The following is a 16,825-nucleotide window of genomic DNA, read 5'->3' as shown; positions in this document are numbered from 1 at the left end:
AAAAGTTTAGAAAAGAAGTTAATAAAAATTGTAAGATAGAATGGTTAAAGAGGTTGTTTAAGGAGGGCAACGTCATTGAAACCAGGAGAATATGAGTAGTGGTAATATTGTCAGTGAAGAGATTAATTCGGTTGTTGCTGATGGTGTTGTGGTTGTTGAAAGTGGTGATAATAAGGGTCTTTTTGACTTAGGCGCTAAGTGGCAAGATGAGGAATATAAAGAGAGGGTTCAGAAGCCAGTGCTGGCTGAAGATGTTCTTGTGAGGATCAATGATATTACTGAGATAATGAAAAGTGATTCCGAAGAGACAGTGAACTCATCTGGTCGTAATAACGATGAGGGAGATTTAGATGATAGAATGGATTGGGATCAGCTATACGAGGTTTCTGCCAATATTATGGATGAGTACACTAAGGAGGTTGATATAATATTAAGCAACCTTAATAAGTTATCCAAAGTATGTATATTTTTTGAATTTTGTAAAAGATTTCAAGTTTATTCTTTTTCACCCTTTAAAGATGGGGAAGCAGAGTAGTAGCATGAGATAAAGGTGTCTCTAGCCGCTGACACACCTTCTCCAAAGTTATCAAGCGTGGATTACTAACTTTATATTTGATAATAAGTATGTGGCAAACACTTACAACTATTTATAGAGTCAATACTTATGGCAAGAGGCTGCTTTTGTTCTTGACTCTCATCATGGTGCCATGGTTTTCAATAGATCAAAAGATTGGGTCAATGCAAAGGAACGTCATCTTGATTTCAAACGTAAAGAACTCGACCAATCCGCAGATGTGATCAAGAAAACAATCGAGAGACTCACAAAGGGCCAGTGAATAAAATTGACAAGAGGCTAGTTTATTTGCTAAAATGATTTTTACAATTTATTTATAGGGCTCCTCATATGATTTCGATGGTACGGCGAAGAACTTCTGAGAGTCTACAGGTTCTCAATCATTGACTATATCCTTTGCTAAGTTCTGACCATATTCATCATATATATGATTAGCTCATGATAGTGTTAATACCAATTTTCTGTTTAGTACTAAATCTGTGAATTCTTATATTAAATTTGTCTTTAATACGTCATTTTATTATTTATCTTTAACGCGTGTTTCAGTACTGCTGTCAAAAAATTACAAATTAACTTAACATGTTAAAGCTTTGGATCTAATGAAATTTAAGGCTGGGTTTATAGGTTAAAGAAGCTTGATTTTGAGCTTTAATTTATGCTTGTAGGATAAACTAAGCTATTCATAAGATAGAACATTGTCTTCAAAATTTCCCTGGTGGATCAAGATTAATTGAAGGATATATCCTTAAGGATTGAAAATATTTTAGAAGAGCAAGAGTTGATATTATACAATGGATGTTATATTGAATGAATTAATCCAGTCAGATCAGAAACTGACGAGTGAACAAAGGAAATATTGTATTGAAGTTCTTGAAGAAACTCTTCAATCGGATTCAAAGTCATATGAAAACTATTTTTCCTCTAACCCACTCCCTGGTTCCATTGTAGAGGATATTGCTGAAGTTGATGCACAAATTTCTATTATAGATAGAGAAATCAAGAAATTATTGGTATCAAACAAGACAAAAGTAATTGATGATGTATTGGGTAACAATACAATGGATATAATATCTTCTATACACTCAGAATTGGCACAATTGAGGGATGTTAGTAACAGCAATGACTCCCAATCGCAATTGAAAAAGGCTGGAAGTACACAAGATAATGATGAGTTGTTTATAGAAGGCTTCTTAGAACAAAAAGATAAGGAAAAAGCCAATAGTGCCAATGAAGAGGATGAATTTAACCAAGCTGTCCAGAGATTGAGAAAAAGAATGAACTTGAACAATGAAAGTTCAAGCCACTCTGGTAATTTGGCAACTGTTCTAGAGAATTTGAATAATATTACAGAATTAATGGAGGTACCATTTCTTGCACGTACTTGTATTAAAACTGGTCATTACCAAGAAGCAATTATGCTATATACCTACTCTAAATCTTTATTGATCAAATTTCCAGGTTCCAGCATTGTAGAGGATATTTGTGCAAAAGTCTTAAATGAGATTAATACAACTATGTTAACTGGTCTAGTCAAACTGTTATCTACCAATATCACGACCAACTCTTTGAAGAAGATTTTAAAATATTTGGCTGCTATACCTCCATTCGATGATAAAGAGAACTCAATATCTTTGCTTCAAGTTTTTTTGTCGATGAGATTCAAGTTCATTCAAAGAGAAATATCATCTTACTTGCTTGACATTGATCCTCCAGATGAGTCTCTATTAGAAATGATGATTAAGAGGAAAATTGAAGTGTTGAGAGAATATACGTATAATTCTGTGAGTGTATTTTCTACAACATTCCAAATCGGTTATGAGCCTCTTGCTATTCCTTTGGTAACCAAGGAAGAACCAGTTATGACTGAAGTAGAGAAAGAGGAAGAATCTGGGGCAAAGGAGGAATCTGAGGTAAAGGAAGAATCTGAGGTAAAGGAAGAATCTGAGGTAAAGGAAGAGCCTAAAAGAAAGGAGGAATTTGAGGTAAAGGAGGAAGCTAAAATAAAGGAGGAAGTTAAAACAAAGGAGGAAGTTAAAACAAAGGAGGAAGCTAATTTAGATGAAGCCAAAACAGGTGAAGGAGTTAAACCTGAAGATAAAGCTGAACTTGAAGACAAGACTAAATCAGATGAAGGTAAGGCTAAACCTGAGGAAGAAGTTAAACCCGAAACCAAAATAGAAAAGGAGAAAACTAATCCACAGAATAAGACTACTACACCTGAGCCAACCGCTAAGGTAATAGAAGAAGAAGATAAGAATACTAGCATCACTGAAAAACCAAAACAAGAAGAATTAAAAAATATAATCAATACCAAAATAGATCCTGTCGAAACAAACCCATTACTACTTCAATTTGTCAACCAATGTATCTGCTATCTCCTAAATGAATTAACCGAGGCCAATTTAAAGGATAAATTAAGTGACTCAGTATGCTTACAATTTGTATACTGTTCATTCCGTTTACGTGATCTAAACCAAAACTATCACCATCTGTTCCTGAACAAACTGTTCGAAACAGAAATTTTCACAGAGGAACAAATCATTAACGCAATCAAGAAAAGATCAGATCTAGCTTCCAGATATGCCTAAAGACAAACAATGAAATCAAAACCTATCCCATCATTCACTACAATCACAACTTCTACTATATAACAAAAAAACTCGCATCTATCTAAACTCTATCGTATATACAAACCCCATCAAACCACTTTCGTACTGACGAGAAGAACATTAGTCGCACTAGACTTAACTAATCGCAGAAAATGTTCAAATTCTACAATTAATCAATCAACCATCCTACATTTATCAACAATGACCACTACTAACCCCCTTTACCTACCTACTCATTCAAAAACAGCCCCCCCTCTATCCATCTCCCTGTACCTTCCATTCATTCCTCATCAAGCTGCTCTCACCTTTCGTTTGCAACAACTCATCCTTAAAGGAATTTTTTTGCTAGAAGTTGTCCAACCTGCCCTTTATTGAAAAATTATTGAAGGGATCAAAATATATTAGGTTTTAGTATATAACAAGTGTGATTGTTAGGTTTGTTTTATGAAATTGTGCTATTAGAACACAGCAATCATATCATATTACATTGTTCATATACAATTTGTTTTATTTATTTGTTATCTGGTTCTGTTCTTTTAAATCAAGCATTTTATTTTTCTGCAAGGATTAGGGAGATACGAATACGATTGATCTGTTCGAAAGGGAAAGAGTGTCTATTTATTTAGTTATTCTTTCATTACAGATATTATAGGATAATTATTTGGATTAAACTTAGAGGATTGGAATTGTGTGATATTTATATACAGGAGAGAAAGGGTATTACGATTACTGGGAAAATAAGGTAAGAGAAAAACGTTAATATTTATAATTTTTAACAATTAAGAGTAATGAGTGCTCGTGCTGGTGAAGTTGATGCTACAGTAGCAATTGCCGGTATTAACAGCCCCGTTAAACCTGCTACGACCACATTCGATTCGGTTAAAACTGGTGCTGCTAGCGTTGAAAGTACTGTTGGCAATGCAATAGAGAATGCGATCGAGAATGTTGATAATGAGGATGAAAATGCTCCTCCAAAGGAATCAATTGTTCCTGCTAAGACTCAGGCTAGGAGGTTACCTCCTCCCAACATTTCTGGATCTATAGGTACGGTTCCTTTAGAAGCTGTTCATGTAAATGAACTTAAAAAGGCCCCTTCGAGAGAAAAGAATCTCTATGATACCTCTTTAGATGTCACAAAGAAAAGTGGCGGTGTCACTAACCAAGAGAAACTGTCAATAAAGGAAATGATTAATAAAGAATCACTCGATACATTTTTCCCTTGGAGAGAAATCGGTGAGTTTAATTCTTCTGGTAAGAACAAAAATGTTGGTAACAATTCAAAGGCTATTAAGGACTATATCATCGAAACTTTTTTCAACGATTGGTGGCACGATGCTTCACCTATCATAGGAACATGTTTCTTCTCATGGTTATTTGCCTATTATGGGTTCTCTTGGTGGTCTCTAATTCTGATTTTCTCATGTACTGCCTCTGTCTACAGTCTTGAGTATTCTCGTTTTGCAAGAAATTTAAGGGATGATTTAAAAAGATCTAATGTTAGTGAAACTATATCTAAAAAAAGTGAAAGTTCTGTATGGTTAAATACTTTGCTATCCAAAATTTGGCTTATCCATATGCCTGTTATCTCAGAACAGGTAATGGCCCAAGCAAACCCAATTTTGGCCGAATCCGCTCCCGGATATGGTATCGATTCATTGAGTTTGGAAGAATTTACCTTGGGTTCTAAGGCGCCAGCTATTAGAAGCATCAAGACAAACTCAAAAAGTGGTAAAGATATTACCGAACTGGAGTTATCATTTGCTTTTACTCCCAGTGATGTTTCTGATATGACACCAAGAGAAGTTAGAGAAAAAGTCAACCCTAGAATTGTTCTGGGTGTCACTTTGGGTAAAAGTTTTGTATCAAAGACAGTCCCAATTATCGTTGAGGATATTAACGTCTCTGGTAGAGTTCGTTTAATTACAAAGTTTGGTCAAACATTCCCTAATATAAAAACAGTTTCTGTACAATTATTAGAAGCTCCAATGATTGATTTCGCATTAAAACCTATAGGTGGTGATACCTTAGGTTTAGATGTCATGTCATTTTTACCTGGTTTGAAATCTTTCGTGAAGGGTATGGTTAATTCTACCATTGGTCCAATGATGATTGCTCCAAACAAGTTTGATATCGATATTGAAGATATATTAGCCGCACAATCTAATGAAGCTATCGGTGTTATTGCAGTTAGTATTTATTCAGCGTCACATTTGAAGAGCTCCGAATTTATTGGAAATACTGTTGATCCATATGTTGTCTTATCAACTTCTTCAACTGTACAGGGATCATCAAATACCGTTAGAACATCAATTAAATCGGATGTTAAAGATCCTCGTTGGAATGAGACTAAATATATGTTGGTCAGTACTTTGGACCAAAAATTGACCTTTCAATGTTATGACTTTAATGATCTGCGTAAGGATAACATAATTGGTGAATTTGATCTAGACCTATCTGAATTGCTACAGAACCCTACAATTGAAAATGCATCATCGGTTTTGAGATTAGGTGTACAAAGTAGAGGTACTTTACAGTACGCCATTAATTGGTTCCCTGTAATAAAAGACAGTGAATCCGAGCGTGTTAAGTCTCTCCAACAATCTAAAACAATGGTTTCCTTTTCTGATGACGAAGATATTGAAAATGAGTCGGATGAAGAAGACCTTAAGGAAAAGGAAATCGATACCAATGTTGGTATTTTAAAATTTACATTAGAGAGTATCAGAAGTTTGGATTTAAGTTATGCAGTTGGTGGAGTTATCAGTCCTTCTGCAGAATTAAGATTAAATGGTAGATTAGTTAAAAGATATAGAACTTTGAAGAAAACTAATGAACCATCTTGGAACGAAACTATTGAATTATTTGTGAATTCCAAAAGCAGCAGTGTTTTGGAATTGACAGTTTTCGATGAGAGATCAAAAAGGAGAGCAGTTTTATGCTCCATCAAGGCCTCTCTTGCAACTTTCTTCGAGGTTATTTCCATTGGTCAAGATTATATAAATGCCTCTCCTAAGGGTCAAATATATTTCTTCGCACAATGGAAACCTGTAGATTCTCACGGTTCCATCATTTCCACTTCAGTGCCAAAGACACCAATCGGTGCTCTTAGATTCCGTATTCATGATGCCCTTGTTAAGGATTCCTTAAAGGGTGTCGGTGACATTGATCCTTATTTCAACTTATTGATTAATAACCAAATTTACTATCGTTCTAGATACATCTCTGAAAATAAGAATCCTTCATTCGATACTACTGTATATTTGCCAATAACTTCCGAAAACGATGTTATCGCATTGTCTTTGTTTGATTATCAAAATGTAGGTAAAGATAGATTTATTGGTAGAATTCAATTTCATGCTGATAAATTAATTGAAGCTGCAATTAAAAAGGAAAATAACAACCTTGCCTCAACTGAAAGTGAAAAATGGGTCTTAAGAGATTTACGCAACAGGGCTACAAATGATCATGTAAATGTAGCAGTCGGTTATATTCCAATCATACCTGTATTTTCTCCAACTGAACTTGAACATGTCAATGAATTGGAAAAGGAAATGAGGGAGAAGAAGGAAGCAATGGATAAAGAGCAAAGTAAATTAAAGGAAGAAATGGAAAAGAAACCTTCCGATTACGAAATAGTGGAGATACCTTATCCATTTGAAGATACAGAAAAGGAAATAGCTTCTAAGAAGAAGTACACTTATGACGAATTAGTACATTCCGAAGCGGGTATCATAACATTCGAAATTATCAGTGGTACTCTTTCAAGTCCTACTTCCTTCTTACAAATATTAGTTGACGATGTATTTTTCCCGGCTTACACATCATCAAGGTCAAAGAATGGTAAATTATCAAAGGATTCAGGGTTTGCATTTATTCGTGATTTGGCAAATAGTACTGTCTTAGTAAGAATATCGAGAAAACAAATAGTTAAAGACAAGGAAAATATTATAGCTGAGTTTAGCATCAAAACATTAAAACTACTAAAGAATTCTTACGAACAACCTTATAGTTTAAATGTTGCTGGATCTATATTTAGTATAAGGTGTTTATTTGACCCTTCCTCTATGCCAATGCCTTCATGTGAGAAAGTCGGTGATACTGGTATGCTGAAATTAGGTATTATCTCCGGTACGAACTTATTAGCATCTGACAGAAATGGTAAGTCTGATCCGTATGTTGATATTTTGGTAAACAACCATAAAGTATTCACCACTGAGATTATTAAGAAGACTTTGAACCCTGTTTGGAATGAAACTGCTATGATTCCAATTCCATCAAGAAAATACACTAAAATTATTGCCGATGTTTATGATTGGGATCGTGCTACTGAAAATGATCCATTGGGTTATACCCCTGTTGAGATTTCTCAAATGGAATCAAATAAGCTCTATGAATGGGACTTAGTTTTGAGTACCCAAGGTTCAATAAAGGTTACTGCGGAGTTTGTTCCACAATATATCAGACCAATAATGGAGATCCGTGAAGTAAATAAAAAGAAGCAGTCTTTGAAGGCAGTTGGTAATGTTGCCGGTGCAGGTTTAGGTGCAGCAACTGGTGGTGTACACGTTGGTGGTAAGATTTTGAAGAAGGGTATTAAAGGTGAATTTAACTCGAAGGAAAAGGACATGTCAGAGGAGATGGAGACAGCTCAGCGTATATCCATTGAACAAGAACGTGCAGTTCCAGATCTAAGTTATGCTCCTATTCCTGAAAATACATTAGCACAACCTCCTACCCCATCATCACCAACAAGAAGCAATCTTGGTGTCCCACCTGGACATACTAGAAACCCATCTGCTGCAAGCAGTTTTGCAAGAACACTAGCTCCAAATGGTACATACAGAGGTATTGTTACAATCTTAGCTACGGAAAATTTAAGCAAGAACGTTCAAGTTAAAGTATCATTGACGCAAAAGGGTAGAATGAAGTCTTTGTTCAAGACAAAACCGCAAAAGACTGATGACGATGGAATTGCCCATTTCAACGAAAACTGCGAGTTCAAAGCTTCACCGGAGGCCAATTTGGTATTTGGTGTCGTTGCTCACCATAAATTATCTAAGGATAGAGATTTAGGATTAGCTCAAATCAACCTTGGTGATCCACAGATCCAAAATGAAGGTAATATTGCAATTAAGATTGGTGAGGGCCGTATTATTGTCAAGATTGATTACGGACACGATGGCGATGCTTCTGACATTCCTCCTGTTCCAAAGATCCCCCAAGAACATATGTCTTGATGTTTTTCTGTTTATTCTTATTATCAAAATGAAAATAAAATTTAACAACTCAAGAGACTTTAAACCGCATTAATTTACTTCTACTCTTTTATATGATATTTCTGATATCCCTTCATCTAACCTAATTTTCTAGTTTTTTATTTAAAGTAATATATTTCAAGTTTTAACACACAAATATTTACAATTAGTATTAATCTGACGTGACATCCTGTGTGACTGACACCTCCCCTTTTCTTTTAATCATATTCATGTTTTCAAGACCATCCACGGAAAGTGACTGCTAAAACCTAAAACCCTTACACCCAAAAACTGAACCAAGATGTACGGATGGTAACGATATCTAGCTTGTTTTTTTCTTTCACGGAAAAAAGCTAGAAATGTTTCATTGGGATAAGAATTTTTACTTGATTCTGCTTAGCGAAAACGAAGGAGCGTCTCATATCAGCGCGCTCTAAAATTGGTGAAATTTCCCATTCATCAAGGAGCAGTGTTTTCTCCCATACGGAAAAATTGTCATATAGACCGAAGCAAAGAAAGAGTATAGCTGCATCGAGAGAAGTTTAAACAAGAGACAGCAAGTGCTAGGCAGAAGCATCTTTTGGAATTTCCTGTCTAGAAGGAAAATATAGTTTTTTGTCTAGACAGGAAGCTCGGCCAATGCTAGGCACGACGGCTTGGAAAGAGTTCTTTCTAAAAGAGCAAAATTTCTGGCAGAGATTGGGTAGACGCACCGTGAGGTACCCACGCAGAATTTGAAATTTTTCAGTACTTTGGTAATTTTTCACTTGGACCAATTACCAAGATGCAGCAGAATAATGCGATGAGGTGACAATTTGGATGGGATAGCTGATCAATACTTGCTAGATGATTGAGATGGTAAACTCGAATTAGACAGGTTAGTTTGTATTGTAACTAATATTGTTGCCTGTCTGTAATTCAGACTTCATTCAGTTCTTGTTCACTTTTAGTTTAGCTTGACAGAGAGAGGTTTGGTTTCGAATACGCAAAGGTTTCACTTTAGTTGATGTTCGTGGATTTGGTTATTGTAATACTGTAGGTGGTGCCAACAACGTTAGGCTAATTCATTTCTCAATTCAATCTTGATTGTAATGAATATTATGCTAATTAATGATGTATTGTAAAGTAGTATATCTTGAAGTATAGCTCATATTATATTAGGATATACATATATTTCAGTATTGGGAAGTTTGGTTTCTTGAAATTAACATAAAAACCATAGACTATCAACGAAATGAGTGCTCAAGCTGTATGTTATATTGATTATACGTTTTACATCAAATTTAAGAAGGTAGTGTGAATGGATAGAATAAAGCTGAAAATTATATTTAGAACTCCAATATTGAGAATGAAGGATTAGTTGTCAAATGGTATATTGCACTTACCATTACTATTATATACTACATTACAATAATTATGTGGAATAAGATTTGAGAAATAATACACATTTATATTTAGATATTACCATTAATTCCAATTATTATATTGAGTGATAACAGAATGAAATGGACATGTGAGAGTGAGGTCTATTTTCTAAATTCCATTTTTTGAAAAGATATTAGTACTACTAATGGCAGTTACTGGATGATCCCAGATCGATTTATATTAAAATAGGATATAACCCATAACCTCTATCTTGTCTCAATATCTTTCGCAGTTCAAACAATCTGATGTTCCTAGTGTCCAAAACTATCTTTCATTTACGCTTTTTCTGGATTTATGAAATACTACTATTTAACTTTTGAAACTTTTTTTACTAACAAGTATATTTTATTATTAATTATAGGCTCCAAAGTGGTATCCATCTGAAGACATCTCAGCTCCAAAGAAGACCAGAAAGACTGCTCGCCCACAAAAGTTGCGTGCTTCTTTGGTCCCAGGTACCGTCTTGATCTTACTTGCTGGTCGTTTCAGAGGTAAGAGAGTCGTCTACTTGAAACACATGGAAGACAACACTTTGTTGGTCACTGGTCCATTCAAGGTCAACGGTGTTCCAATTAGAAGAGTTAATGCTCGTTACGTCATTGCTACCTCCACCAAGGTTTCCGTTGCTGGTGTTAACGTTGAAAAGTTCAACGCTGAATACTTCGCTAAGGAAAAATTGAACAAGAAGCAAAAGAAGGAAGCTAACATGTTCCCAGAACAACAAGTCAAAGAATTGAAGACCGAACGTGTCGAAGACCAAAAGAACGTCGACAAGGCTTTGTTAGCTGAAATCAAGAAGACTCCATTGTTGAAACAATACTTAGCTGCTTCTTTCTCTTTGAAGAACGGTGAAAAACCACACATGTTGAAATTTTAAGGTATAAATTGTAAGTCATCGATTTTTAAATAGTTCAACAACCTTTATAGTCAAATATATCTGGTAATTATATTATAATTGGAATATAATCCATATTTGTTTTATCTAATATAAACTTAATACCTATACAAAAATTCCTTTTTTAAAACTTGAATCGCTATCTTGATGATATAAATGATACTAGAGATCAATGCCTCGATTGCCAATATGTATTCTGAGCATCTGTTGATGCTATTTGCTGTCGTCAGTTCATGATATACTCTTAAGTATTGGTTATTAGAGTTGTATTTCTATTTATCTATCTATATATACATATTACGTATTTAGTGATTATTATTTTTGTTTCAGGTTGATATTGGCGGCTAGAAAAGCCATAAAATAATCATTCTGAGATAATACAGTCCACTTTCTATGATGTAATATTTGATGAATAAAGATAAGAAGCTTTAAAAAGGGATTGTCAATGGCCAACCCTTTGCAGATGATGGTCGGTGAGATCTAATGTTTGAATGGGAGAGAACAGGTTATATTTAAAAGAAGTTTGTGCGATATTTTGGACGATTGCACTTTAATTACCAATTTACTCAAATATTAGTAAAAGACGATAAATGAAAATACTTGATCTATGTGATTATCAGCCAAGGATAAGCCATGCTCTAGACATGGAGCTTCACAAGGTGTACACGGAAAATAGGTTTTCATTGATTGATAATGCTTTTTCCAGTAAGGAAATTACGGTGCTAACGTCGAGAATGCAATAATAAAAAGATTTCCAATATTGATATATGATCAGAGATTATTACGAATTGGTTTTGCTTCTAGAAGTGTGATCTGTATTACGAAATCTGAAATAGCGATATGGTGTATATCACTAATCCCAAAAAATATTCAACAAGGTAGGAAAGAAGTAATAATTACGTTGGTCAAAACCTCTTACATTTGGATATATTCCTGAATAATTCTGCAGAATCGAGGAAGACCAATATAAGCATAATCTGATTGAGTTCTAAAGTCTGTTTTCTTCTAAGGTTCTTTCATTGGGAGTACCTTAACTTCTTTGTTTGAATAGGTTATTGTAGTACTGGTAACAAGCGGATGAACGAAAACCCAAAATCAAGATTATGGATCCCAGGATGTTCAAAAAACCTAGAAGAAACCATAGGTTAAATTTTTTTTAACATTGATTGAACCCAAAAGATAAAATAAGAAGAAATTTGCCGAGTGAAGTAAGTTTAGGCAGGACCTCTCCATAAGGAAGACTCTCAAGGTAGAAGAACATCAAACAGAGTTATACCATATTAATCACTTTATTCCTACATCAAATTACCTTTTCGTAAACATTAGTGATTGATTTTGGCTCTTATTTTTCTAACTTCATCCAACCTTCATCTCTCTCTACTCTCTTCATTTCTCTTCACTTCTCTTCTTTTATTTTGTCATTTTATTCCATTTTGATTCATTTTTTCACTTCACTATTAGTGGCTAAGAAACCGATGCTTGAATTATATCGCTTTGTTAGAAATAGCATTTTATCCATCTCTAAAAAATGAATGGAGAGGTCTTTTTCGTTAATTTAATTTTTCATCAATTTAGATTTCAATTTCAATTGATAAAACATTTCCATTTACTACCAATAATTCCTTGTAGTGGATTTAAAGCGAGGTAACTAATTAGGAAATTTTGGCAAGAGAACGATATTTCATGTTAGTAGTAACTTTTCACTGCCGTAAAAGTTAATACTAAGTTGTGAGAACTGAGCGTAGATGTAATTTTTAACAATTTTAATGGATGAAAAAATTTATTGAAAAAAGTTATCCGCCGTATAGCGCAGTAAATTGAGGAAAAAAAATTAAATGATATAACAGCATCATTCATTTATCGGGACTCATTGTATATTATAAATGAACCTTTTACAATTATTTCCTGAGTTTCTAATTAATATTTAACTAATCATCATTTTAACACCAATTTCAAACTGCTGGAACCATTCCTTAAAGTTGTTTTAGTCCCAATATAAAAAAGGACAAACTATTGCACGCTCTTTCTTTTTATTCTGATCCAGACTCATCACTTGTAGTGTGCTTTAGCTGATCATTTATCATATACCATATATTTCTAACTTAGAAGTGGATATCATTACTGGTTACTCAATTTCTAACTAGCTATATTAATAATAGACATTGGTTTCAATTTGGAATCGATTCTATTAGTGGCATTAATATTAAATTTAAACAAAGTTATTGAATTTGATAACATTGTAAATTTAATTTGAAAAAAGTTGATTCACAATAAAGGAAAGAAGTTATACTAATTAGCATTACCAAATCCAATTCCCCTTTTGCATTGCTGGTTTAGGACATTTATATTTACAATATCATATTTTGAACTTCCTTTATCACATTAATTTATCGTTATTTCAGTGAAAAAAAATTATAAATTCATATAACGTGCCATGTCATTTTTGAAAGACAGTCTAAAGCCAATGGCTAAATTGATGGCTTATTCTGCCAAATTCTCTGCAAGACATCCAATTCACTTTATCTTCTTTTCCCTATTGGTTTCATCCATTGCATATTTATCGGTTATACATTATTATGTTAATGGTTGGAAGTTAGGAACATCATCCATATATTCATCATCAAATCCAGATTCTGATTTATTTTTCGAAGAATGTACTCATTATTACAGATCCCCTTCTTCAGATGTCTGGAGCTTAATACCATCTAATGAAGCTTCTAAGTTGTCTGTACCAAAACATTATTATTTATTCAATTTGCAATTTGATAAAACTGATGAAACTACCCCATTGCCAAAATTGAACAATGTATTCTACGAAACAGAACATTCCAAATACATTTTACAAGAGGAAATTTATTACCCAACTGTCTTTGAAGTAGCAAATGGTAAAAAATGGAGATTATCCAACAACAGAAACCACTTCTTAGAAATTCAACATTTATTATCATCTGCTTATGAAAGGTTTGCTGTAAGATTTAGCCAATCAGAACCATTTGACATTTTCGTTATTGCCTCTGCATACTTAATGGTCGCATACACTATTTTCAGTTTATTCAAACAAATGAGTAAAACTGGTTCTAGATTCTGGTTAAGTCTAGCGACCTTGTTGAATTCAGCATGCGCTTTATTCGTTGCTTTATACACTGTCCAATTTATTACTAAGACACCGGTACCAGCTTCTAGTTTGATCGAAGGTTTGCCATTTATTTTAGTCATCATTGGTTTTAAACATAAGATTAGACTAGCACAATTCAGTTCAGAAAAATTTCAAAAGATCGGTTTGTCTAAAAAAATGACCATTGATAACATAATTTACGACTCCATGTTGGAAGAAGCTCCAACTTTGATTCACGATCACTTATTATGTATCATTGCTTTTGTTGGTTGTTCAATCTACGCTAGCCACTTAGAATCTTTGGCCAATTTTTGCATTCTATGTGCATTAATCTTGACCTTTGAATTATTCTTTACTGCCACCTTTTATTCTGCTGTTTTATCATTAAAGCTCGAAATTCACATCATTTACAGATCAACAATTATCAAACAAGCTTTGGAAGAAGATGGTGTAATTCCAACAACCGCTGAATTAATTTTTGGCGCTGAAAATAAATCAAAGAACTCACTTTTAGGTTCCAGCATCGCTGTGAATGTTATTAAGATCTCTGTTGTTGTATTGTTCATCGGTGTTAACCTATACAATTTTGGTATTAGATGGGCTTCGGAAACTGTCTCTTATTTGTACAATGACTCTACAACTTTATCTTTACCTGAATTTATTTCATCTGGAAAATCTTCTAATTTTAGCGATTCTGTTATAATATCTATGGCTCCAATCCAATATTACGAAAACGTGAAAACCTATCATAAAATTGAAGACAATTTGGTAACCATTTTAAGTTACTTCAGCTCAGCCATTCGTGACAGCTTTGTCAGTAAGGTCATATTTGCTGTATTGGCGGTTAGTGCATCTGTAAACATCTATTTATTAAACGCTACAAGAATCCACACTAAGTACACTGCTGATGAATTGACCAAAAGAAAGGCTAAAAACCAAATTAAGAGAAAGTCAATCTCTAAAGAAGTACCTCAAATGACTAAACCTTCTCCTGTTGTCAAGAGTGAACCATTGAAGTCTTTAGGTAGCTCCACCTCCATTTGTACTAATGTTTCTAATTTCTCAACTGAAGAAGAATCTGAAAGTGACGATAGCACAACCCCTCAACGTTCTTTGGAAGAGTTAGAAGCTATCATGAAGGCCGGCAAGGTTAGTACTTTGAAGAATAATGAAGTTGTTTCTTTAGTAGTTGGTAACAAATTACCATTGTATGCTTTAGAAAAGCAATTGGGTGATACTACTCGTGCTGTTGTTGTTCGTCGTAAATCTTTGGCAATTTTAGCTGATGCTCCTGTTTTATCATCTGAACGTTTACCATACAAACATTACGATTATGATCGTGTCTTTGGTGCTTGTTGTGAAAATGTTATTGGTTTTATGCCATTACCAGTTGGTGTTATTGGTCCAATGATCATTGATGGTGTTTCTTATCACATCCCAATGGCTACTACGGAAGGTTGTTTAGTTGCTTCTGCAATGCGTGGTTGTAAAGCAATCAACGCTGGTGGCGGTGCTATTACTGTTGTCACAAAGGATGGTATGACAAGAGGTCCATGTGTTCGTTTTGCAACATTAGCCAGAGCTGGTGCCTGTAAGATTTGGTTAGATTCAGAAGATGGTCAAAATAGAATTAAGAAAGCCTTCAATTCTACTTCAAGATTCGCTCGTTTGCAACATATCCAAACTGCTTTAGCTGGTGATTTGTTATTTATCCGTTTTAGAACTACTACTGGTGATGCTATGGGTATGAATATGATTTCTAAAGGTGTTGAATTTTCCTTGAATCAAATGGTCAATGAATTTGGTTGGGATGATATGGAAATCGTTTCTGTTTCTGGTAACTACTGTACTGATAAAAAACCAGCTGCTATTAACTGGATTGAAGGTCGTGGTAAAAGTATTGTCGCTGAAGCTACTATCCCTGGTGATGTAGTTAGAAAGGTTTTGAAGAGTGATGTTGCTGCTTTAGTAGAATTGAATATATCTAAAAATTTGATTGGTTCAGCTATGGCTGGTTCAGTCGGTGGTTTCAATGCTCACGCAGCTAATCTAGTTACTGCTGTTTACTTAGCGTTAGGTCAAGATCCAGCTCAAAATGTCGAAAGTTCCAACTGTATTACTTTAATGAAGGAAGTTGACGGTAACTTAAGAATTTCTGTGTCTATGCCATCCATTGAAGTTGGTACTATCGGTGGTGGTACTATTTTAGAACCTCAAGGTGCCATGTTAGATTTATTAGGTGTTCGTGGTCCACATCCTACTGAACCAGGTACCAATGCTCGTCAATTGGCTAGAATTGTCGCTTGTGCCGTCTTGGCAGGTGAATTATCATTATGTGCAGCACTAGCTGCTGGTCATTTGGTTCAAAGTCATATGGTCCACAACCGTGCAAAAGCTCCGGCCACAACTCCAAGCCCATCGCCAGCTATTACTCCTGCCCCAGCTCCGGCCGCAGAATTAAGCAAGGAAGATATTCAACGTATGAAAGAAGGTTCCGTAACATGCATTAAATCATAGATCAATTGATTAATTAGTCATCTCCCAAACATTATTCTATTTCGATCTAAGATTAAACTTATATATCATCTCATTGTAATTTATCACATCTTTATTTATATAATTATTTAATATAACGATATCAAATCATATTTAAATCTGTATGGGATTAGTAGATCATCTCTTCAAGAAAACCGATTTATCCAAAAAGTCCTGCCTGGTTTCTCAAGTAACCAAAATAAGAAATTCTAGGTACTTTGAACGTCATTTTATCAAATCTTAATATTTTTATAATCTAAAAAGTCAAGGTTATATAAAAGAAACTAATCAAACTGAGTTCCGATCATTTATTTATAAAAATAGCATTACAATTAGCTTCTTTTCTTTCAAGACTTCTTGTTCATCACTGGGAATTTTTCTTTTGAATAATTTCTTCGGAATATTGAGACCTTTATA

At 34.3% G+C, this 16,825-nt stretch overlaps 5 protein-coding genes across 5 annotated transcripts; all 5 read left to right on the top strand.

Moving 5' to 3' along the window:
• Positions 1-91: 91 nt before the first annotated feature.
• Positions 92-836, top strand: GMC2 (Gmc2p; the record flags this gene model as incomplete). The annotated part of the gene is made up of 2 exons (XM_001643904.1): positions 92-457; positions 654-836. The coding sequence occupies 2 exons, from the start codon at positions 92-94 to the stop codon at positions 834-836; spliced, it is 549 nt and encodes a 182-aa protein (XP_001643954.1).
• A 529-nt stretch (positions 837-1,365) lies between these two features.
• COG8 (Golgi transport complex subunit COG8) lies at positions 1,366-3,162 on the top strand (the record flags this gene model as incomplete). The annotated part of the gene is made up of 1 exon (XM_001643903.1): positions 1,366-3,162. The coding sequence occupies one exon, from the start codon at positions 1,366-1,368 to the stop codon at positions 3,160-3,162; it is 1,797 nt and encodes a 598-aa protein (XP_001643953.1).
• An 809-nt stretch (positions 3,163-3,971) lies between these two features.
• Positions 3,972-8,420, top strand: TCB3 (Tcb3p; the record flags this gene model as incomplete). The annotated part of the gene is made up of 1 exon (XM_001643902.1): positions 3,972-8,420. The coding sequence occupies one exon, from the start codon at positions 3,972-3,974 to the stop codon at positions 8,418-8,420; it is 4,449 nt and encodes a 1,482-aa protein (XP_001643952.1).
• A 1,252-nt stretch (positions 8,421-9,672) lies between these two features.
• Positions 9,673-10,740, top strand: Kpol_1001p5 (60S ribosomal protein eL6; the record flags this gene model as incomplete). Its single annotated transcript, XM_001643901.1, has 2 exons — positions 9,673-9,687; positions 10,225-10,740. The coding sequence occupies 2 exons, from the start codon at positions 9,673-9,675 to the stop codon at positions 10,738-10,740; spliced, it is 531 nt and encodes a 176-aa protein (XP_001643951.1).
• A 2,452-nt stretch (positions 10,741-13,192) lies between these two features.
• Kpol_1001p4 (uncharacterized protein) lies at positions 13,193-16,390 on the top strand (the record flags this gene model as incomplete). Its single annotated transcript, XM_001643900.1, has 1 exon — positions 13,193-16,390. One exon carries the CDS (start codon positions 13,193-13,195, stop codon positions 16,388-16,390), a length of 3,198 nt encoding a protein of 1,065 aa, XP_001643950.1.
• Positions 16,391-16,825: the final 435 nt, after the last annotated feature.

Source organism: Vanderwaltozyma polyspora, genomic scaffold (assembly GCF_000150035.1).
Source record: "Vanderwaltozyma polyspora DSM 70294 KpolScaffold1001 genomic scaffold, whole genome shotgun sequence".
Lineage (NCBI taxonomy): Eukaryota > Fungi > Ascomycota > Saccharomycetes > Saccharomycetales > Saccharomycetaceae > Vanderwaltozyma > Vanderwaltozyma polyspora.
The sequence above is the reverse complement of the archived record's forward strand: the minus strand, read 5'-3'. Positions and strand labels throughout refer to the sequence as shown.